This window comes from Thalia democratica, chromosome 5 (assembly GCF_965202585.1).
Source record: "Thalia democratica chromosome 5, ktThaDemo2.hap1.1, whole genome shotgun sequence".
In the NCBI taxonomy this organism is placed as follows: domain Eukaryota; kingdom Metazoa; phylum Chordata; class Thaliacea; order Salpida; family Salpidae; genus Thalia; species Thalia democratica.
The window spans coordinates 37,806,403-37,830,485 of NC_139169.1; the positions used below are offsets into that span (position 1 = coordinate 37,806,403).

General features: G+C 27.0%; 1 protein-coding gene across 1 annotated transcript; it reads right to left on the minus strand.

Moving 5' to 3' along the window:
- Positions 1 to 459: 459 nt before the first annotated feature.
- Positions 460 to 9,725, minus strand: LOC145837215 (heat shock 70 kDa protein-like). Its single transcript, XM_082944995.1, has 11 exons — positions 9,617 to 9,725; positions 8,379 to 8,508; positions 6,869 to 6,987; positions 5,819 to 6,058; positions 5,144 to 5,267; positions 4,018 to 4,319; positions 3,654 to 3,830; positions 3,268 to 3,423; positions 2,763 to 2,961; positions 2,098 to 2,424; positions 460 to 932 (listed from the first exon to the last, which is right to left on the minus strand). Exons 1-11 carry the CDS (start codon positions 9,689 to 9,691, stop codon positions 871 to 873), a joined length of 1,911 nt encoding a protein of 636 aa, XP_082801121.1. The 5' UTR covers positions 9,692 to 9,725; the 3' UTR covers positions 460 to 870.
- Positions 9,726 to 24,083: the final 14,358 nt, after the last annotated feature.

Consider the following 24,083-nt stretch of genomic DNA (forward strand, 5'->3'; position numbering starts at 1 on the left):
AATAAAATAAACTGTTAATAAGGTCAATTGTGTTTGTTTTAAGATTGTGATCAGAGGCGTGTCTAGGCACTTAGTGGGGTAGCACAGTTTAAAAGATTTGTTGTTTGAAATGTTTCTGTTGAAAATACTAGAATTGAGTAAGTACATCAGTAGGTTTAAGCTCAAGTATAACGCTATTTAAACTTTTCAAAAAAAAAATCCATAAATGATATTTCGTGTACAATAAAACAAATAAAAAAACAGACAGACTTATAAACTATTCTAATATTTGTAGTTAGTTGTTCCACTTAAAAAAGACTAACTTATATAAGATACTTATTAAGAACTTATAACTTATATGACTTATTCTTGTACGTAAATAAGGCCACATAGTTTAATTTTTTTGATATTTGTCAATAGTCTTAATTCATAAAAGTTTCAAGAAGTAATTCACAAAATTTGTGTCAATTTTGCAGTAAATTGGAAATAAATTAAAACTTTGATTTGTTTTAAGCAAGCAAAAAGTTAATGCACACAATAAGTTAAAAATTTACAAAACATAACAACAGTGCAAAGAGATTAGAAAAACCAGTCATAAGCAAATTTAGAATATAATGAACAATTAATATCAAAAATTTAAATACTCTTGGCGTATTAAACTTTTTTCTGAATACATTTCAAAACGAGTTTAAAGGTTTACATAAAATTTAATAGATATCAACAACAAACTGTGACAGCAGCATAAAACATGAGAAAAAATTTCCATGATTAAAATGCGTAGGTGCTAAATTGCATGGGTAATACAGTGTTTAAACATTACGAGCAGAATAAAAAAATTCAAAAATTGCACTTTAAAAACTTATTGCACTTTATAATTTAAGTTGATGATTTTTAATCAACTTCATCGATAGTTGGTCCTTGGTTGAAATCAGACGTATTTCCTGGCGAAGTAGCTATAATAAAAAATTACCATGAGTCTATTAATCATATAATACTTTTGTTGGTTTTGTACTTTTAGTACGCACTTAAGTAATTTTTGTTTATTTTAATTTACCTTTTAGTTTTCCATCTTTTTTATTTGTTATATATTATGCGATACTTTGCTTTTTTATCAGTCTTAAAAGATAAGCTTCACATTTTGTTATGTTATCTTAGACTACAAAAAGCAATTTTAAATTACCTTCAACACTTTTCTAGCTTTTTTTGGTGAAGTAAATTAACGTTAAATAGTTTTGTTTTAGAACATGAAGTATGATTTAAACATTTAATAAATCATCGGTTTTTAAAAGCTTTGATTATATATTTTGATCTTGATATAAATGTAGCCAACAAATCTATTGTTACTGAATAAATTTAAAGCAGTTTTTGTAGATAGTTTAAAAATACAACGAGATATTGTTCAACAAAATATTCCGTTAACTGTAAAATTCACTTCTTGCTATTTTTTTAGATGCTAAAACTAAAACTTAAATGACCATTTGTCTATTTGAACCTAGTAGTTTATTTTAAAAGCTTTTAAAACTGGAAATATACGGTTTAGTATTATATAGTGTTGTTGATTTTAGAATAATTTTTACCCTATGAATTTGTACAATCAAGGTTTTAAATTGATATACAAAACAAGCACAAATAAGTGAACGTTTCAGTTATAGTATAAAACAACCTAAGTGTTAACAGCATTTTTCACCAAACATTACTGTAAACATTTTTATTGGGGTTTAAAATAATTTTTATAAAAAAATTATTTTAATTTATTAAATTAAAGAGCTCGTGAAAACCTCAAAAACTTAAAACAGTAATACCTAAACTTTAATGGTTTTTACTAAAACAACCTTTAATTGAAATTCTGGTTTTAAAATCAAAATTATCGATGATTAACTGTAAAAGTTGAAAATTAAAAATCTACGACTATCGATCAAAAAATTTATATAAATTTTTATTTCATTATAATTTTTTTTATTACAGCTATAACTTATTAAAACCATAAAATTATCCAACTAAATGACATATCAAAAAAATAGTTAATTAAATAATTCTTGGTACATATATATTTAACCGTAAAAATTAAATGCACATACACAAAAACAACAAATTCTAACTGAACATGTTTCAACCAACCTTGCGCCGCTCCTCGCTGGTAGAACCTGGTGATGACGGGAGCCGCCACCCCCTCCAACTCCTTCTGCTTCTGCTCGTACTCCTCCTTCGTGCGCTCCTCTTCCTCCAGCCACCGCAGCGCCTCCTCGCACGCACCCATCACCTGCTTCCTGTCCTCGCCCGACAGCTTGTCCTGCAGCTTGTCGTCGCCGCACGCCTGCTGCACCCCGTACACATACGACTCCAGCGCGTTCCTCGCCGCCATCCTCCCCCGCTGCCGCTCGTCCTCCTCCTTGTACTCCTCCGCCTCCCTCACCATCGCCTCGATCTCCTCCTTTGTCAGCCGCCCTGCCACGCGGAACTTTGTTGTTAAACTTGAATTTCAACTCGACTGAAACTTATTTCTACTCTGAGCGCTTTTATGTTTAAATTTGTAATCTTTAGGAGACCATTGCAAAACACCGTAAAATATGAGATACCCATTTAAAGTGTACTTATTAATTTCTTTAAATGTAGAAGAACAAAAATAAATGTGTTTTTTTACCTAGCAAAAAATAGTTAAATAGAAAAGTGGTCGCCTTCCACTAACAATGAGGGCAACGTGTTAGTTTTTAAAACAAAAACTGAAAAAAGGTCAAAAAACTTTAAGTCATGTTTTGAAACAAAATGTAACAAATCAAAAAAACCTTTGTCGTTGGAGATGGTGATTTTCTGCTTTCTGCCGGTGGAAGTGTCGCTCGCGGTCACTGTCAGTATCGAGTTGGCGTCCACGTCAAATGTCACGTCGATTTGGGGGACTCCCCTCGGAGCCGGGGGAATACCCGAAAGCTCGAACTTTCCTAGCAGGTTCGTGTCCTTCGTCATCGCCCTTTCTCCCTCGAACACCTTCGAAATTAAAATTTGCAAATTACTATTGAAATTTTCAAGCAAGAAAAAAATGTTTAAAGGACTTATAAGAAGTATTAAGTAATCAAGCTATCAGATCTACATCAGCATGCGGTATTTTGCCTTCTAAATTGTAAACATTATTATGCTCTCTAAAGAAACAGTAAATTTACAATATGGAGCTTTTGTTTAGCACGCGTACATTTATCCATATGCTTAGCAAGGCGTATACACTGAAACGACTTTATAAAAACAAAACTCAGTTTATAAACTGCTTAATAATAATTGTTTATTGATATCTCAAACCTGAATGAGAACGCCGGGCTGGTTGTCCGCGTACGTGGTGAACTTCTGCGTCTGCTTGGTGGGCACGGTGGTGTTCCTCTCGATCAGCTTGGTGAACTGGCCTCCCGCCGTCTCGATGCCAAGCGACAGCGGCGTGACGTCCAGCAGCAAAAGATCCTGCGATAAATGTTATTGATCATTTAAATACATTATGCATAACCTGACGCAATCCAAAAAAAGGGTTCCATTGAATTATTTTAATGTTAGTTAGCTTTTATTAAATACAAGAATGTCGCTATAAAGTTTGAAACCATGACTTGACGTAATCAAAAACAAAATTCCATTATAGCCTGTTAACTTGTTGAACTCTTTCACATTAAATGTCTAAACACTACAAAGTTTGAAACCTGTGTGACTTCGCTTTCGTCTCCGTGCAGTATGGCGGCCTGCACTGAAGCGCCGTAGGCCACCGCCTCGTCCGGATTGATCGACTTGTTCAGCTCCTTTCTGTTGAAAAAGTCCGACAGCAGGCTCTGGATTTTCGGGATCCTTGTGGAGCCTCCGACCAACACAACTTCTGATATCTGCGTGATTATTCAAATAGTGTTAATGAAGCCTTTGACAGCAAAAACTAACTGCATAAAGGGTTTTTGTGTGCTCGTAAACAGTTTGTTTGTTCCAATAAAACTATCTGGCTAAAAGCAAAAATACACAAGAGTTTAACATGGTTGTGATGAATTATAATGTTTAAAAATAAAAAACACAAGTCACCTGTTCCTTATCCATTTTAGCGTCGCGCAGAGCTTTTTCCACGGGTTCCAGTGTTCCTCTGAACAAGTCCCCGCACAAAGCCTCGAACTTGGCCCGGGTGATCGACGAGTAGAAGTCAGCTCCCTCGAACAACGAGTCGATCTCGATGCTGGCCGTCTTGGAAGAGGAGAGAGTCCGCTTGGCGCGCTCGCACGCCGACCTCAGCCTCCGCATGGACCGCTTGTTGTTTGTGATGTCTTTCCTGTGCTTCCGCTTGAACTCCTGGGCGAAGTGCTCCACCAAGCGGTTGTCGAAATCCTCGCCTTAAGTTTTTAGCTTATCATGGTAATCATAAATATTTCTCACCTTTGAAGCGTTTTGTTCGTGCGTTTATTACAAAAGACAAGGGTAGTCTAAAGTCCTTTAAAACTTAAGCATGTTTTTGTTCTTTAAAGCAAAACTAAATAAACTGACACCTTTAAAATATTTATTTAGTGGTGTATACTAAAATATATTTTGGTTCAAACTTTGAACTAAAATACTTTATTCTGATAATTTAACTTTAAACATTTTGTGAACTAAAACAGATTGTTTGTGTAAAAAGCCTTTTACATAAATAATTATAACTGACAATATTGTTTTTTATTGTTGCACATTTAAAGTTATATATCAAAACATTTGAACAACTTGTTTTTAAAAAATACTAAATCTTTTATATTCTTATCAATAAAGATAACAATAAAAACTTCAAGTTATTTAATTATTTATTTTTTTAAATACTACCATTAAAGTTTTACTAGTGAAACGAACAATATAGCATATACAAGCCTGAAATTAACTAGATTTAAAAATTATCAAATCAGCCTGAAGTTCTGAAGCTGAATTCAAGCATGAATTCCATAATGACCATAAACAAATTAAATTTTCACATTCTTGTTAACTAATCAAGAACTTATATATATATATTTTTAGATCAAACAATTTAAAGCTTAAGATTCAGTCTAAAAATACCACAAATGTTGATCCTAGTTCAATTATATTATAAATATATATCAAGAAAGCTATAAACGCTTAAACAATAAAACTGCTAGGTTTTTTAGGTCTACTTTTAAACGAACTACTTGTAAGTTGCAAATGTTTCACCAACCTCCGAGATGAGTGTCTCCTGAAGTGGACTTGACTTCGAATATTCCTCCATCAATTGCAAGTACCGACACGTCAAAAGTACCTCCTCCCAGGTCGAATATAAGCACATTTATTTCACCTTCGTTCTAAGTTGTAAATTAGTTTTAAATAAGTTATACATATAAGCTATCTACATCTAAATCGATTAAAGTTAAATGCTTCTTACCCTGATTTTCTTACAAACTTATACAATTAAGTTTTTTTCTTCTCTTAGATGTTCTTGATTTACATTGAAAACAAGTAGTTTAGTAAAAATTTTAATTCATAATTTTTGATACGTGTAAGTACAGTCTCTAGCTAATATGTACAGAACACGATTTTTATGTGATAGCCGCTGTGTATTGAAACTACAAACGCAAAAAAAAAGTATAAAAAAGTTTTTTAGAAGTTTTTTGGCTGTGACTGACTGATGAGTCCTAATACGGACGAAACCAGTCTCAGCCTACCGAAACTTGTGGTCTGATGATCGAATTGGCATGATCAACCCTTTTGTTTAGTGCGAATAACTTTCTTTTACTATCCTACTATTTGTGAACAGCTTCAAAACTAATTAAAACCTTGCCTTCTTACTTCAAAACACTGACAAACGATAAACAACACAAGATAGTTCACACTGAAGCAAACAACTCAGACCAACCTGCTTGTTCAGCCCGTACGCGATCGCGGCCGCCGTGGGCTCGTTGATGATCCTCAGAACGTTGAGGCCCGATATGGTGCCCGCGTCCTTGGTCGCCTGCCGCTGCGAGTCGTTGAAGTAGGCCGGCACGGTCACCACCGCGTCAGCCACCTGCCTGCCCAGGTACGCCTCCGCCGTCTCCTTCATCTTGAACAGCACCATCGAGCTGACCTCCTCCGGAGAGAACACCTTCGTTTGCCCCTGTTGAGAGGTTTCGTGAATCGTTTCAGTGTTGAAGTTTAATATAGTCTTTGGGTTCAAATGTTACATAAAAAATAACGGTAAATACTTTTTTGCATTTCTAAGTTTCAAAGTTTGTTAGAAAGTTTTTAGTTTATAGTAGTAGTTGATAAGTGTAAAATGAAAATTTTCCTTCTAAACTTTAAACTAAAAAAATACAAAAAAGTATTAGCAGTTATTTTTAAACACTGAAGTTGTTTAGTTTTAGCTGGGTTTTGTGTGAAAATGAGAGTTGAGTTAAGTTTTAGTTTTAAGCATGGTTATTGGGTTTTTATAGCTTAAGATTACACAGCAACTTTTTATCATGAAATTCAAACCAAACTAGATTATATGTATGAATTTGAAGCATTTTTACAATTTTTTAGACATTAAATTTACTACAATACTAGTAGTAATAACATATAGTGTTTATGACATTTTTACATAAAACTAAATAAAAGGTATTTTTACCGTTTATATCTTTTAAAGTTACCTAAAATAAAATACGAAATTAAAGATGCTAAATTACTTTGCAAATTTATATATTTTAAGGTTTAAGTATTCGAATTTACTGCTATTTATTTTATAGCATAAGCTTTACTTGTCCTACATTATGTTATTTAACATGTAATTAATACTTTACAAGTTTAAGCTAATTGTAAATAAACATGAAAAAAAATTATAGTTGTACTTCATCTAATAATAAGCATACTGTAGGTAAACATCTAACAATTAACATAACTATTTTGTAGTACTTATGAAACATTCTTTTAAAACTTTTCATAAAAATACCTTGTATTGGACCTGCACCTTTGGCTTGCCATCATCATTTATAACAGTGAACGGCCAATGTTTTTTATCGTCTTGTACTGTTTGATCGGTGAACTTTCGCCCAACTAATCTCTTCACATCTGCATGAAGTAAATAATTTTGTATGTACAAGTGAACTTTTAAAAATAAGTAAGGAGTTAAAATGCTTGTTTATAAAATTGTGTTTAGATATCAACAATAGTATACTTAGTAGATAATAATATATTTAAATGCAGCAACATGCATACACTTAGAAATGTTAACCAGTTTTTTTTATTGTAGGCTAATTTTTGTTTTAATTATCTGACTATTGCTTACAGATAAGTTTTTTTCGGTAACTTGTGCAAACTAATTTGTAATTATTTGTTTTTAACCCTACTTTCTATAGCTTGTAATTTTTTGCATTTGTGCTAGTTCAATGAAAACCATGAAAAACTTACATAAAGATAATGTTTTAAGATTATGGAACAATATTGTATTGCTTTGCTAATAAACAAAAATTTTTTTGATACTACATAAATTGTTAAGTAACAGTTCATATTTTAATAAATTGCAAAGCTTGGTTTCAATCAGTAAATAAATTAAGTAAGTTGCAAAGCTAAGAATTAGTATGGTAAACAAAACAAACTAAAGACTAATTACTCATTTGTGACTAATTAAACTTAATGTGAGTAATCAAAACAATAACTAGCAGTTTTTAAAACTATAACTTAACTTTTAGAAATCAAAAAATACAAACATTTTTTTTAAATGCAATAAAACAAATTTGTTTTAAACAAAATAAATTTCATAACTAACATTTTAATCAAAGTTGACTGAAATATTAAAAACTTAAAAAACATCCAAATTTAGTCAATTAAGCACTTAAATAACGTTTATAAAGCATTTCAATCAAACATACAATATTAGAACCAGGAACAAATTTTTGCATGCGTATATCTCTGCTATCACATTTTATATATCAAAGCAATTTTAGCTTATTATTTCTAAATAAATTATTTATTTGAAAATCATATTTTTTAAAAATCAACAATATTGTTTTGCTCTTTAATAGTTAATAAGTACTTTGGTTTATACTTACATCTATAGAGAATACACGAGACTAAAATATTTTAAACAAACTGTAGTGTGGTACCTAATAATAAACTTCTTTCAACTTATATACTTAATTATAAATAATATTATTAACTTATAAAAATTCATAAAGTTGTGATTGGAAACTTTTTAATAGCTTTTAATCGGTTAAACTAAAAGTTTTTTAAAGTTCCATAAGTTTTAAATGAGAATATATTTTAGAACTTTTCTTCAAAAATTAACTAAACAATATTTTATGTTTAAAGTTTCAATATTTTTATATTTCAAGTACAAACATGTTTTTTTTAAATGAAAACTACCAAAAAAATCATCATAGAACAGTATTTAGATAAGAATGAACTTACAATTCACATCATCAACTAAAAACTATACACTGCAAGCTATTAATCAAACAAACCAAACACAGTGTTGCTCGCGTTCAGAGCTACTTGATTTTTAGCTGAATCACCAATCAGTCTTTCAGTTTCAGTAAATGCAACATAACTTGGGGTGGTTCTATTTCCTTGGTCATTTGCTATTATTTCTACCTGTCATTATATATAGTTACACGGTTTAACTGAAATAATAGTATCTTCTTTTAAAGAGACTTCGTTTCTCAACTTCATTTTTTATAATCTGACAGCTTATAAGAGTTTAGATATGTTTATTCTTAAAAAAAGAATGTTTTAAAGCTACACTTTTGTACACAATTGTACTTTGTTGTTCACTAAAAAAACTTTTATTATGTACAATAAGAAAGAAAGTATAGAGCTATGTTCTTATTAATTATAAAAATGTTAAAATAAAAAATGGAAGAGTTCTAATGCAACTACATGTACTGTTCAATTCTTTGAAATATAACTATACATACACATTTTTTTGACAGCTTGTACGCAAAGAAACCAAAAGAGTTTTTGTTGTTTGATATTAAATTACAAAAATTTGTCATTTCTGAAATAGATTTTTTAAACTTATTTGTAAGCTTTTATGTTAAAATTACATTACTTCTACTGAACATTAATTGTGCATTAGTTCTAATGAAAAAAAATCAAATTAAAATCAACGCAATCTACTTTTCAAAGTTAAGTAATTTGCAGAAAAAACTCAAACTTGAAAATACATATAAAAGTATAGTTAAAACAATAAAGTTCAATTTTAAAAACAAAGTAGATTGAAAAATAATCGAAATGTAGCTTAAGTTGTCAAAAAAATTCTGTTTTTATTAGATTTTAAAGATATTTGAACACATGCTTAAACCCAGTTTAAACAACAAGGAGGTTTTAGTAAGTGCAATTACATTTACACAAATACAGTAAAACAGTTTGAAATTAAAAAAAAATTACCTATGTGTATGTGTAATGTGCGTATTAGTTATACAGCTTTAAAAGTAGCAGCACTACTTTAAAAGTATTATTAAATAAACAAAAAGTTTACTGCTAATTAGAGTATTCTGTATAGCTTTAAAAAGCTAACCTTTAAAGTCATTTATAAATACACAGAACACTTATTATAAAATTTCAAAAGTTAAAATCATCAAGTTTTGTTAGCTTTTAAATATGCATACAGTGTTAAGGAAACAATTTATTTACTTTTTAACTAATAAAATAAAATGTGAATAATCAAAACAACAGATGTTTAATTGATTCTTAAACTGACTTTTCCATGTTGGAAAACTGCTACACATGAATAAGTTGTTCCTAGATCAATTCCAATGGCTGGAGCTTTTGACATTTTTCTTTGTATCTACTTAATAGTGTCTAAACTTTATTTTTGAAGTACATTAATGGTAGAGCAAAAACTTGCAACCAAAACAAAAACTAATTACAGTTATAAAGGATATAGTTCAATTACATATATAGAGAAAAACATATCTAACACTAAGAAAATAAATAAAAAAACTAGAACATGTAAAATTTTGGCTTGCCACATTATACTTAAATATCACTATCATACCTTTAAAGTTTAAATTTTAAAATTGATTAATATGCAATTGCTTTGTAGCAACAAAAGAAGCAAAATACTTGTTTATGTTTTTTTACTACTACTACTACTGTTACCAATATTATGCTAAGAAAGTGTATTACTTGAGACTTTCCTATGTTCTTACACTTTAAAAAAAAAACTCTAGTAAAATGCTGTACAGGTTTATATTTGTCAAAAAAGCAAAATTTATTTTACAAAAAAATACTGTACTTAAAAATAAATACTACATATGAGCATGACAAATTATTTCTGAAGTATGTTAGATTTATCCATATCAATGTCAATTAATATAACTACACTCAAAACTAAACTTAAAAAGTAATTTTCGAAACGCTAAAAGCTATTTAAGATAAAAAATTCCATTTTACTTCAATATTTACTTAAGTTCAACAATCCTATAAAAACAACAAGATAAATCCTTATCACAAATACAACTTTTAAAACTTTGAACATTAAATTAAGTGAGCTTTACTGTATGAATAGTTTATAAGAATTTATGAAATTCAAATAATGGTCATAGGGAAGGAAAAAAAAGTATTTTTCTTAAGTTGTTTTTATTAAGGATTTTTAAATTGCGAGTAGAATATTATTGAGTTTAAACGTTTTTCAGGTTTCATGTTACAAGTTCAAAGGTTTACAGACTTCTTGTGGGAAAATAAAACTAAGAATCAGAAATTATAAAAAAAATAGAAAGGAACTTTACCTCAGTTTTTGTGATTAAATGCTTTTGTATATTTTTACTTTAAACAAAAACTTCTTTGAATTATATTTATGTATTTAATTTAAAATTTACTCATAAATTAACTTTCAATACTTCTATTGGTTTATTTCTAATTTTTTATTAATTTCAGTAAACACGAGAAAATGCAAATGCTCTTAAAATTGAAAAAAAAAACATCTTAACAAATATAAACAAAAGTATATTGTAAAAAAAAATTAAAGTTTGAGTATGTTTAAAACAAAAAAAGATTGTTTCATTCTTCAGGGTTAATCAAAATTTCATATAAAAAATATTACTGAAAAAACTTTATCTCTTTTTTAAGCCTAAATAAAAAAGTCATTAAAAGTAACTACTTATCTTGAACTTTTTTTACAAATTGTTGTAACCTTTTTTAAGGAGCAACATATAGGAAACAGTTTAATTAATTGTAGTGGAAGGAAAAATAAGATATTAATTTTTTATCGGTAACCAAATTCACAGTTGTGAACAAACTTAAGTTACATTAGTACACCATGCTGCTTGATCAAATAAAACTATTGAACTACCAGAAAACAGTAAGAAATAATCTGAAGAGATCAGTAAAACAAGTATCTAAAGGCATGTGTGAAATAGACTTCAGTGAGAAAAATTATCAAAAGTTATTTTAAGCTACTTCTTTATAAGATAAAAAAGAGTCAGTATTACCCATACCTGCCTTAAAAAAAAAGACTGGTTGTTCTTCAAAATTTAAGGCTGGTACAGTAGAGCAGAAAAATATTTTTCTGATTAAAAATTCTTCACAAATGAAGTTTTTATTGAGAATTAGAATGACAAAGTAAATCAAAAATATTCAGTAGTCATTGACAAGACTGTGAAAACAGCCTATAGTCATTATAGCTATTTTTCCTCAGAGTGTAGGCTGCAGCCTCAAATGTTAGAAATTACCTCTGATTTTGGTAGAACAGGGACTTAAGCTTTTCACAGACATCCTTTACACCAAAAAAAATAGTTTCTACTTTTAAAAATATTAAAAACACTTCAAACAGATGTAGCACCATACCACTTCTTAATAAAAACTTACAAAAAAGTGATTTTAAAACATTTTGTAGTAAGAAGATGTGGCCTCAAGTAACAAAAAATATTTCATAAAAAGTAGAAATTATCAAAACTATGGTCAATGGACTGGTGTGGGAAAAGACATTTTGGTTGTTGAGCTACACACCATTATTAAGAAAGTATTTTATTTTGAATTTTTGACTACATTTCCTGGTGATCTATCAAAAGGTTCTAAATTTTGTTCAAAGGTCACAAAAAAATGGTTGGGTTGGCTTGCATCTGAAGCTTTCCATCCGTCCCTTTTGGAAAACTAGTCCATTGTAAACTGTATGGGAGCTAAACGCTGTAACCTTTGAGTTTTTAAATTATTTGTTTACATTTAATAATTATCACAAAGTTATTCTAAAAGTTGAAAAACATTTTTCCAAAAAAAATAACTGTAATTAACAGTTCTGATAAAAAACTACAGAAAATCAGAAAAAACCTCAAACTCTTTTTAAACAAAAAGCCTTTAACTTTAAACAAGGTATTTTCGTGGTAATTGCCACATGTAAAACTATTTTAAGCTAACAACTTAAGGTACAGTTAATGTTTAACATACAGTTTACAATGGGCTTGTTTTCCAATGGGCAATTTTTTTGTGACCTTAAAACACAATTTAGAACATTTTATGGGATACTACAAAAAAAATGTTAAACATTTTCTTCTACCATTAGCTTTGTAAATGTTTTTAATAAATAAGTTAAAAAAAGTATTTCAAGTAAAGTTTAGTAATAAAAAACACAGCATACTTTATTAAACTCACCACTAGTAATATTGACCATGGTAACAACAATATATCATTAGCACCAAAATATTTTCTACTTTAGATTGTTAACTTAGCAATTATTTACAATTTGGTTTTCAGTTGTCCCTTGTAAAATAGCAAACATAAAATACATTAAACACCTTTATGATAAACAAGAAGGGAAAAGTGGTAATAAACAATATTTTTATTATAAACTTAAACTAAAAAAGGGCATGTTTTTTCAATTGAATCTACAAGCTTTCATTCTGTGTGTGTAATCAGATAAAATTAAGAAAATATTCAACTGGTTTTTTTATCAACACCTATTGTTTCAGTTTTAATTAAACAACCTAATATTAATATAAGATAGTAACTTGCTTAAAAATAAACAAAACAAGCCTTTCAATGTACAACTATGTCTAAACAAGCTTAAGGATCATAAATAATTTAAATGATCAATTAAGCTCACATAAATAAAAAAGTTGAAAAACTACAATGTTATCAAACTTTTATTCAGGGTAATTATCTTGAGATATAAATCTAAAACATACATTTAGTTAAAACAGTGATTTCAACACTCCCATTCATTTAATCTTACTATTTTCAGGGTTGCCTCTATTACAGGAAAAATAGCCACCTTTATTGAATAAAACTAACCTGAGTAACAAAATTTGGTCAAAAACTGAAAAAGATAACTATTAATCAAGAATAAGTATATAAAGTTACAAAAATAACAACAGAAGTTTTTGCAAATAACATAGTTTTAAATGAAAAAGAAAATAAAAAAAACCAGCATGTGATTTTTAAAAATAATAAAATTAGCTTGAGTTATGCAAAACAGAAATCAAATAATTCTAAGTCAACCAGAGCCTTTCAAAAATTAAAATTAGCTGGAACCTGTATCAATTAGGATGAAACTATATTACTCAAATGTTTATTTTTTAATTGCAATCTAGTTCAATCCAGCCCTAAAAAATAAAGGGAGCAATATTGTGTCAACCAGTAGAATTAAAATACTCCCCTAAACTTCTAAATCAAACTAGTCCACTTTAAAGTATACATTTTTAAAAATTATTTTAAAACGTTTTTCCTTTACAAAAAAAGTTTTTTAATGAAATATTTATCTTTTTATTAAAAAATCAACTTCTAAAACTTTATAAGAAAACTTTTCTAAAATTGTGTTCCATTAGCAACCAGTAAAATATTACTTTATTTTAGTATTTAACACAATTTTTTTTTTTACTTATAGTTTATGTAAAATTTAGTTTACTTTATAATATGCCTTTAATTTTAATAGAAAAAACTGCTTTGAATTGACTATTTTGCATCTTAAATTGATGAGCTTTTAGCTTTGGTTTAACATTATAAATAAAATTTGATTGACAAGAAGTGTTTAAACCAAATTTTGAACAAATTGTTTTTTTAGAAGGTAAGAGGTACATCATGAAAGTAAACAAAGTTTTATGGAAATTAAGTGTAAAAAATTTCAAAAAAAGTACTAACAATTAATTAGAGTGTTTCTTTACTGGTTGCTTTTGTACCAACATTTTTCGACAAATTTTGCATAAAGTTAAAAATTTGACATGTTTTATAAATATTTAAATCTTTGGTTATAAAGTACTGATCTTTACAAAAAAAAGAGTTTTTGAAGATATTTTAAGTTAGAAAAAGAATTAAAAGAAATACTTTATAATTGATTTAGTTGCCTCAGAAGTTGGTGAATATTTTGACTATAATTCTTGTCATAATATTGCACATAAGGAGTATATAAACATGTAAGTAATAAACAATACAATAACATACAATAACAAAAAATAAACTAAAACTTTACATTCAACTGATTTCTAAGTAAGGTATATATTAGTCTTAATAAAAATGTTCAAAAACAGATCTGTACTTTTAAGTTTCTGGAAATTTCATTCCATACTTTACAAAAAGAATAAGATATACATTTAAGAGCATTAAGAATATTCATTCTAAGGTAAAAATATGTTGTGTTTCTGGAAACTCTAATTATAATTTTATAACTGAATTAAGCTTGTAAAGTAAAGTTAGGCTTCACATCTATTCATAATATCTCTTGAACATGAGTGAAAAAAAACCTAGGCAAAATATATATGCTAATTGTTTAACTAAAAACCTTTATTTAAATTATTTTGAAGAATCTTATGACTTAATTTTAAATAAAATATTAGCAAACCATAGTCATACAACAACAACTGTGGTAAGACATAGATTTCCTAAATATTACAAAAGCTGCAGGGAATAGCAAGTTTTGTACAAACTTTTTTTTTTTTTGGTAATTAAACATCATTCAAACTTTACCCTTTGCAAGAGTAAAAGTTTTCTGGGCAATAGCAAGTGTGTTACATCATACGTAGTTTCACCAGCAATTAATTTTTTTATCCAAAATAAATAAAAATATATCATAATTTGATGTAATTTATGATCAGTTATATCAAACAAATATCAATAAATAACTGTTTTAGCATATTTCTTATAAAATAATGAACATAATTGTTAACACTTAAATTTTACAAATGCAAGATTTTAGCCTTATATTTTAACGTTGCAGCATTTAGTGTAGTATTCGCCAAGTATTCGCCAAGTATTCGCCAAGTATTCGAAGTTTTTTTAAAAAGATAATTTATCATATAAAAGTTAAGTATATACCAAAAAAAAAAGTACCTTCTTTTTCTGGATGGTCTGAAGTTTTAGAAAACAGTTTTTATTTTTAAGTATATAAGTTTTAAATTACCTTAAATTACGTCACAATAGTAGTATTTTTTTTTCTCTATTTGATATCCTAAAAAAACTTTGTTTCGGAGAATTCTCCTATAAAGAGTCAAAGTTAGTCTTTAAAAGAGGTATTGGCGTCTTCCTTAAGGTCTGTAGTTTTGCAATTCAGTCTTTGATTTTAAATTTTTGACGTATTTTTTTTCAAAAATGACGTCAAAAAGAAAAAAAAAACAATTGCTATAATCAAAAAGTTTCGGAGAATTCTCATATAAAGAGACAAAAATGGTCTTTAAAAATTGAATGGGCGTCTTTCATAAGGTATGTAGTTTTGCAATTCAGTCTTTGATTTTTAGTTTTTGACGTATTTTGTTCAAAAATGACGTAACAAAAAAAAGTTATTTTTCGTCGTTAAAAAGATGGTTTCGGAGAGTTCCCCAATAAAAAGTCACAAATGGTCTTTAAAAATTGTATTGGCGTCTTCCCCAAGGTCTGTAGTGTTGCAATTCAGCCTTTGATTTTTAATTTTTGACGTGTTTTTTTTCAAAAAAGACGTCATAAAAAAAAGTCATTTTTCGCCCTAAAAAACTTGTTTCGGAGAATACTCTTATAAATAGGCAATATTGTTAATTTAGAATAGTATGGGGCATTTGCATCTATTCAAAAATGTTATTTTTGAAATTTTTTTTGACTTTTTTTTTTTAAATTAATTCATGTAAAAGTAATCGTTTTTAAAACACTTCCTTAAAGTATTTCCTAATAATGAAGATAAAGTAATAAAAAAACTTAAAAATTTTTCTCAAGTTTTGTAGTTTTGCAAATCAGTTTCTGATTGTTTTAAAAACGTTTCAAAAATGACGTCACAAAAAAATAATTTTTTGCTTTAAAAAACTTGTATCGAACATTTCTCCTAGAAATATTAAAATTAATTATTCAGAATAGAATAGGCTCCTTCTTCAAGATTTCTTTTTTTGAAAATTGACTATTGTTTATCGATTCTATTACAATTAAGTCATAGAAGAATAATCTTTTTTTAATCATATATTAAGTGTATTACCTCATAACGAATATTAAGTGATAAGAAAAGATTAAGAGTCTTTGTCAAGTTTGGTAATTTTGCAAATCAGTTTTTGATTGTTTTTAAGACGTTTTAGATTTAAAAAATTGAGATTTATTTCTTAAAAAAAGTATTTCCGTTCCGTCCTCTTTTTGCTCAATAGTTTTTTAAACTAATCTTTAAGTTTTAAATTAGTTTGTTCAACCTAAATTGATTATAAATATAATTTTTTAGCCAATCTAATATAAAATGACTTATAAAGTTTTTTACATTGAATAATTTTTAATGGTTAAATAACAATTTCCAAAAAGATTGTTAAAGTTTTAATTCTTTATATAATTTTTAAAAATATTAATTTTTTCCATTCAATAAAATAAAATTTAATTACAAAAATTTTCAAAAAAAAGTAGAAACGGCACATAAAAAAAACATAAAACTAGTTATAAAAACAAGTTAATAAAATATGTATTTCTCAAAGTTAAAATAGTTTTCAAAACACTAGTTCAATAAGTAATAATATTTAAAATAACTTTTAAAAATAAAAGTATAGTTACTAGAGTAACTGACTAATTTAATCAATTCAGATTAAAGTTAACTAAAACAAGTTACTTGGTTTTTGTAAATAGCTATTAACTGATAATCGTTTGAAAAGATAATTATAGTTTGTAAAACAAACTAGATAAATTGTGGTGTAATTTGTATCAAAACTTTCAGTAATCAAATTTTTTTACAATCAAATTTTTGATTATCGTGTTTTTTTTATGCAACATTAAAATAAGAAGTATAGTTTTCCTTTTTTTGTTGTTCTTTAAAAACGATAAAAATAAAAACTATAATGTCAGAGGAATTTTTACTGACGATGCTATACTTATATGTTCTTTTTTTTTTTGAAAATTTATTGTTAAATAACTTGTCTAATTAATCAGCGATAAGTTATAAAAGCTTTTTTAAATTTTATATCACTATAACCTTCTTATACTATCAAAACTTTTACATTTCTGCTTTGAATACAAAAACATATTTTTTAAAGTCCATAGTTTTACGATTCTTGGTTGCCACAGCAAAACAAACTCTAACTTAACTTTGTGTAAACATTTTTTGTAAACAATCTAAACTTTCTTTATTAAATTCAATTTATAAGTATTTTAAATTCTAAAAGTATATTTTTAGCAACATTATGCTTTTTATATAATAATAATAATACTTGAACTAAACATTTAAGAACTAAATAAAATGCCAAAAAAAAATATTTCACCATTGAGCCAACTTTGTGATGAGGAGCTATTTATTAAGACAGCTATTGACTGTTCTCTACTATATCACATAGAAAATTGTAGTGTTAGAACAGCTGCAGAAGTGTTCTTAAAAACAATAATTAAAGGAAAAAGATTCAAAGAATATATGAGAAGATTTATTGAAAATTTTTTACGTGTTTGGAAGAAGAATGGAAAAGATTTTGAAAAGAAAATCAAGCAAAGAGGGCAGAATGAAAACATCACAAAAGTAAGTTCTTAAAAAGTGAATTAAATATCAATAAATGCAGCTTCTAATATGTTATATTTTAACATTATTTATTATTTAAGAATATTTATGGTAAAAGATTGTCATTTGTTATAAATTTATTTACAGGTGTGTGATTCAAAAACATTTCCATCTGCTGAAATTTTAACTGAGCAAGTTTGTTAATTTTTTTAACCAATGTTTATAAAATTTTCAAAGTATTTTTAAACTTTTATCTTAAATTTCTACACTTTAAACATAAATTAATAGTATTCAACTAAATATATAAAAGAATGTTTAAATATTTAGTAATTGTGTATATATATAGTTTTTTGTAGTTATGTTAAATAATTTTTTTCAATCTTTAAGACTTTGAATTTCCTTTTTTATACCTTTGTTTTGCTAACTTGATAAAACAGAGCTATTTGAAGACATTTTAAAAATTCAAAAACAGGTTAAATGTTATGACAAAGAATGTTCTTCTAGTGATACTTTGGATGTGCAAGTAAGTGTACATTTTTTAGTTTATTTTATTCTATACTATCAATTGTTATAAATTTATAAACAGGTTAAATGTTATGACAAAGAATGTTTTTCTAGTGATACTTTGAATGAGCAAGTAAGTGTACGTTTTGTAGTTTATTTTATTTTATACTTATAATTGTTATAAATTATAAACAAAAATAGATTGATAGTCACAAAGAAGAAAAAAAAGCCATCAAAGCATTTCCAGTTTACAGAGTTTTTTAATTTTAAAGTTCAAATAACTCTTTTCAGAAAAATTTTAGAAGTTTGAACAAAGTTATCAATCATTTTTCATGGGACTTGTCAGTTGCAGAAATATCATCACTTTTTGATTGGAATCAGAAAACAGTACTATTAGGGTACACTAACCTGATAGTAAAAAACTACTTTTCAAAAATTAACCCATACTGTGTACTGAAGTTTGACAGCAAATGGTTTAAAAAATTTAATTCAAGGAAAAGAAACTCTGCTAATTTTGTTTCGTAAGCTCATTGCACACATTCTTTGTGTAATACAAAGCATTGTTTTGAAATCTATTTAGTGTAAGTTATTTTTATATAATTATTTTTGTAACTTTTCTTGTTAAAACTATAAATTTAGGTTTGAGAGTTTAGAAACTAATCCAGTTGGTGGAGTTTTAAAATATAGTCGTGAAGGAAACATCATACATAAAGAACATGAACAAAAGAAAAGACGTCTTGCATTTGGTCACAGAGATGAGGTACTAAAAAAAATTATTGTCAATAAAGAAAATCCAAGAAAAATTGTTGAAGAAAGTGTAAAAACAGAAACAGCTAAACATCAGTTTCAAGGTGGAAATGTTTCAGCTAAGTAAATCAGATTTTACAAAATACATAATACTTTTCTCCGTACCTATTAATTTATTTTTTTTCTTATAACCTATGTTTTTTTTAGAATTTACTCATCTCAAATTACCAAAATTTTGGCAAAACATCACAGCCAAACAAGATATAATTGGTTTGATGAACTGGAGACAATAAAAAAAGCATATAAGACTGAAGACAAAAAAAGCAGAGAAGTAAAAGGCTATATTCAGCAGCTTAATAAAGACAAGTTTGCTGTGTATATGTATACCGAGAAAGGTATTAGATTTTAAACTTTAACATGAAAATTTATCTCTAAATGCAAATAATTTTTAAACTATATATAATAGGGATGGAAATATTAGCAAGACATTTAAAAACATTAGTAAAAACAAGCCTCTTTTTTGACGCAACAGGGAGTGTGATCAAAAAACCAGCTGAAATTCCAGGTTAAACTTGATTTGTTAAACAAACTATCAAAATTGTTTGATAACGATTGAAGTGTTAAATTTAAGTATAAAAGTTTTTTAAAACAACTAAGTTACTAAATTAGTTATAGTTTTAGAATTTGAAGCATTAAGTTAAACAAAACAAGCTTAAACAACACAGGTAAAATTTTTTATTATGCTCTTGTACTTGGTGGTCATGGCTTTACTTTTCGTTGCATTATAGTAGAGTGTTGATTTTTTAAATAGCAGCTATTAAAGTAATGCTTTTTTTTGTTTGTATATATTTAAATGTATTAAGAAGAACTTTATTTTTTATTTTATTAGGTCGTTGAAATTTATTTTATTTTTGAACAAAGAAGTAGATTTTTGGTGTTTTTTTTTATGGTCATATTTATAAAAGATCAAACATATCAAAAAATTCTACTGTAGTAGTTAATTTTTACAGAGTTTTATGTTGAAGGGGTGAAATTCTCAATCAAAAATTCCTTCTTGTATTATTTTTAGAATTTTTGATGTTATTATTTACTTCTGAAAACAAATTAAGTGTCTTAAAATAAAAGTTACTGTTTAAAGCAGTTCTTTATTAATTGCTTTAAAAGTTTCTTTACATTTTAAGTCAACTTTATATCTACAAAAAGTTATTACTGATGTTTATTTTTCTCTTTATTTTTACTAAACTATAGCTACTTTAAATTTTGTTTATTTTAAAATTCATTGATTTTTAAATGCTAAACTTTGATTGATTTTAATAATTAAGTAAAACAAAACAATTTCCAACTAACTTATAGTTAATAAAATGCTTTTAAAAGCTTAGTTTTTTAATTTATTATAAAGCCAGATGGTAGTAAAGTATTTGTAACATGTATTTTAATTTTTTTTTCCTACGAAAAAAAGTACTTAACAACAAAAAGAATATACATACTATATGAACAACAATATTGTGTAGTAAATTGATAACTTTATAGGTTTCAGAAACATTTATTTATTTCAACTTTCTTAGACGAAGACGCCAATACCACTTTTAAAGACCAGCTTTGACTCTTTATACGAAAATTCTCCGAAACTATTTTTTTATGACGAAAAATGACTTTTTTTTGTGACGTCATTTTTGAAAAAAAAATACGTCAAAAATTAAAAATTAAAGACTGAATTGCAAAACTACAGACCTTAAGGAAGACGCAAATACCTCTTTTAAAAACCATTTTTGACTCTTTATACGAGAATTCTCCGAAACTATTTTTTTATGACGAAAAATGACTTTTTTTTTGTGACGTCATTTTTGAAAAAAATACGTCAAAAACTAAAAATCAAAGACTGAATTGCAAAACTGTAGAACTTGGGAAAGACGCCCATACCATTTTTAAAGACCATTTTTGACTCTTTATTGAGAATTCTCCGAAACTATTTTTTTATGACGAAAACTGACTTTTTTTTGTGACGTCATTTTTGAATAAAATACGTCAAAAATAAAAAATCAAAGACTGAATTGCAAAACTACAGACCTTAAGGAAGACGCCAATACCTCTTTTAAAGACCATTTTTGACTCTTTATACGAGAATTCTCCGAAACAAAGTTTTTTATGACGAAAAATGACTTTTTTTTGTGACGTCATTTTTGAAAAAAATACGTCAAAAATTAAAAATCAAAGACTGAATTGCAAAACTGCAGACCTTAAGAAAGACGCCCATACCATTTTTAAAGAGCAACTTTGACTCTTTATATGAGAATTCTCCGAAACTATTTTTTATGACGAAAAATGACTTTTTTTTTGTGACGTCATTTTTGAAAAAAAATACGTCAAAAATTAAAAATCAAAGACTGAATTGCAAAACTACAGACCTTAAGGAAGACGCCAATACCTCTTTTAAAGACCATTTTTGACTCTTTATACGAGAATTCTCCGAAACTATTTTTTTATGACGAAAAATGACTTTTTTTTGTGACGTCATTTTTGAAAAAAATACGTCAAAAATTAAAAATCAAAGACTGAATTGCAAAACTGCAGACCTTAAGAAAGACGCCCATACCATTTTTAAAGGCCAACTTTAACTCTTTATATGAGAATTCTCCGAAACTATTTTTTATGACGAAATTTTTTTTTTTTTTATGACGTCATTTTTTAAAAAAAAACTTCAAAAAATAAAAATCAAAGACTGAATTGCAAAACTACAGACCTTAGGGAAGACGCCCATACCATTTTTTTAGACCAACTTTGACTCTTTATATGAGAATTCTCCGAAACAAAATTACATCGAATACTTGGCGAATACTACACTAAATGCTGCAACGTTATATTTTATAAATCATAAAATGTTTTTAATTTTATGTTGAGTCTGAACTGTTACCAAGCACATGGATTTAAAAGGTTCTATTTAAAAATACCCTTAAACAAAACTAGTTGTAATAAAGTTACAGTTTAAAAATATAAAAATGTATTTCCAGCTGGCTTATGTATTTCAGAGCACAAAAAATAAAATAATCTTGTGCATGTTCTTACTGTATACAACTTAACTAACAAACTATTTTAACATCTCTCTTAACTTTTATTTAACACATAACTAATTTATTGTCTAAAATTAAAAAAAAATCAGTCTTTTTTACATCTTTCTAAGATGTTAAATATAAATACTTGCTTTTAAAACTTAACAATTCTTTAATATTATTTAGCAAATAAAACAGCATATATAACCCCATTTTAAAAATAAATCTAATTTTTTAATTCAACAATAACAGAGAGTAAAACGTCCTAAACGTTACAAACTAATTGAAGTTGCACGTTTTACTAATACTGTTTCAAATTAAGATTTTTGTAATCGTAAAGGTGTAATAGATTTATAAACAATGTAAAAGGACTTTTGACTTCGAGTACGTTAAAAATATACATTTAAATTACAACGTTTAAATATATTAAAAAATGATATATATATAGTTATAACGTTTTATAAACTCTGTAAGCAGTACTTAACGAAATAACCATAGATAAAGCTTTAATATTTAAATATTTAAAGTCCTAAAAAATAATTTTCCGAGTTCATAATAAGTAGTGTTACGCTACGACTATTGAGAATAAAGTTTAATTGCTATAGAGATAAAAAACTAACAAAGTAAAGAAAAGTATTTAATACAACTAGAAAGTTACACATCTATTAATAAAAAGAAATCTGTTTAAAAAGGTTTACTATAATTAAGCTTTTATTTGTGCAACCAAACACTACCATATTTGAGAAACAAACAAAAAATTATCTACATAAGCTTAAATCCATCAACTTACTTGGAATACTTAAAAGAGTCTTAAATTTTGAAATAATATACTGTAATTAAAAGTAATTTAAAAAAATTATAAATTAAGTTACATTTAGACGCCAAAATTTATGTTAATCAAAAGAAAATATCTATAAAGTATTATTTTTTTTAACAACAAGTATATTTAAGTCTGCTTTTGATTATATTTCTATTAAACAGTAAGACGTATTCAAACTGTAGTTTTCATTCTGAAATTTGTTTTTTTCAAAGTATTTTAAGTATTTTTTATGTGGCAGAAGACCCTTTTCAAACATAAGTACTTAAAAAAAATAATAATACATTTAGCATTTTACTCAAAAAGTCTTCTGACTCTGGACTAGAGCTTGATACAAATTTTAAATTAAGTGACTTGTAAAATCTTTGTTGCTGTGAGTTAAAACTTAATATTAATATTTATTTAAGAAAGATATAATTAAAGTTAAAATATCTTAACTCAGAGTTGTAAGCGCATTTACAAACATCAATCTCTCTTGATTTGTTTATTTTTCAAAACCTTACCTTTGAATATATCACTTAAATCTTTTTTTTCTGATTATTTTAAACTGGTTTACCTTTCAATTAAACTCACTATTTAAGTGAATAAAAACATGTATGTTTGCTTTAAGTCTGCTCAAATTTATTCTGTACTTAATTAATTACAAAGTAAATTAATTTAATCAGCATATACTTTTTGTTTACAAATACAACGAGAAATAACAATCTTTATGTTTTCTTACAACTTATCCAAGTCGTTTGCAACACTATGGAGTGTACAACTACCACATCCCAGTTTGTCGGTAAAATTAGGGACACTACAGCTATCACATCACAGTTGACCGCAATATTATGAAATATACAACTATCACAATTGTAATATCACAGCTGTCACATTACATCAAAATACTTGAAGTGTAGGAACTTTAAACAAAACTATTAGTTGTAGATGTTTAATTGTACAATTTTATAGTTTAAGAAATTATTCTTTAACGAAACTCTATAAAAGACTAAGAACTTTCTTGAGCTGCCTTACGTTTGCATATTTATTTCCCGAATGCGGTTGATCTCGGCCAAATTAAATGTTTTGTCCGAAAGCCAAGACTCAAGTAACATTATCCAGTAATTTTTATCCTCGTGCGACAAGAAATAACAAAGTTTTGTTTTCTCGTACTTTTTTAAGAATAATTTGATATGCCACATAACAAATTTTCTGACAATCACAAATT

What these genes read in the sequence shown, in the direction of transcription:
- LOC145837215 (XM_082944995.1), bottom strand. Translation starts at nt 9,691, where the DNA reads ATGTCAAAAGCTCCAGCCATTGGAATTGATCTAGGAACAACTTATTCA. An exon ending in CAGTTTTCCAACATGGAAAA is followed by an intron (nt 8,509 to 9,616) that starts GTCAGTTTAAGA and finishes ATATAATGACAG; the next exon opens with GTAGAAATAATAGCAAATGA. An exon ending in CGTACGGGCTGAACAAGCAG is followed by an intron (nt 5,268 to 5,818) that starts GTTGGTCTGAGT and finishes TTTACAACTTAG; the next exon opens with AACGAAGGTGAAATAAATGT.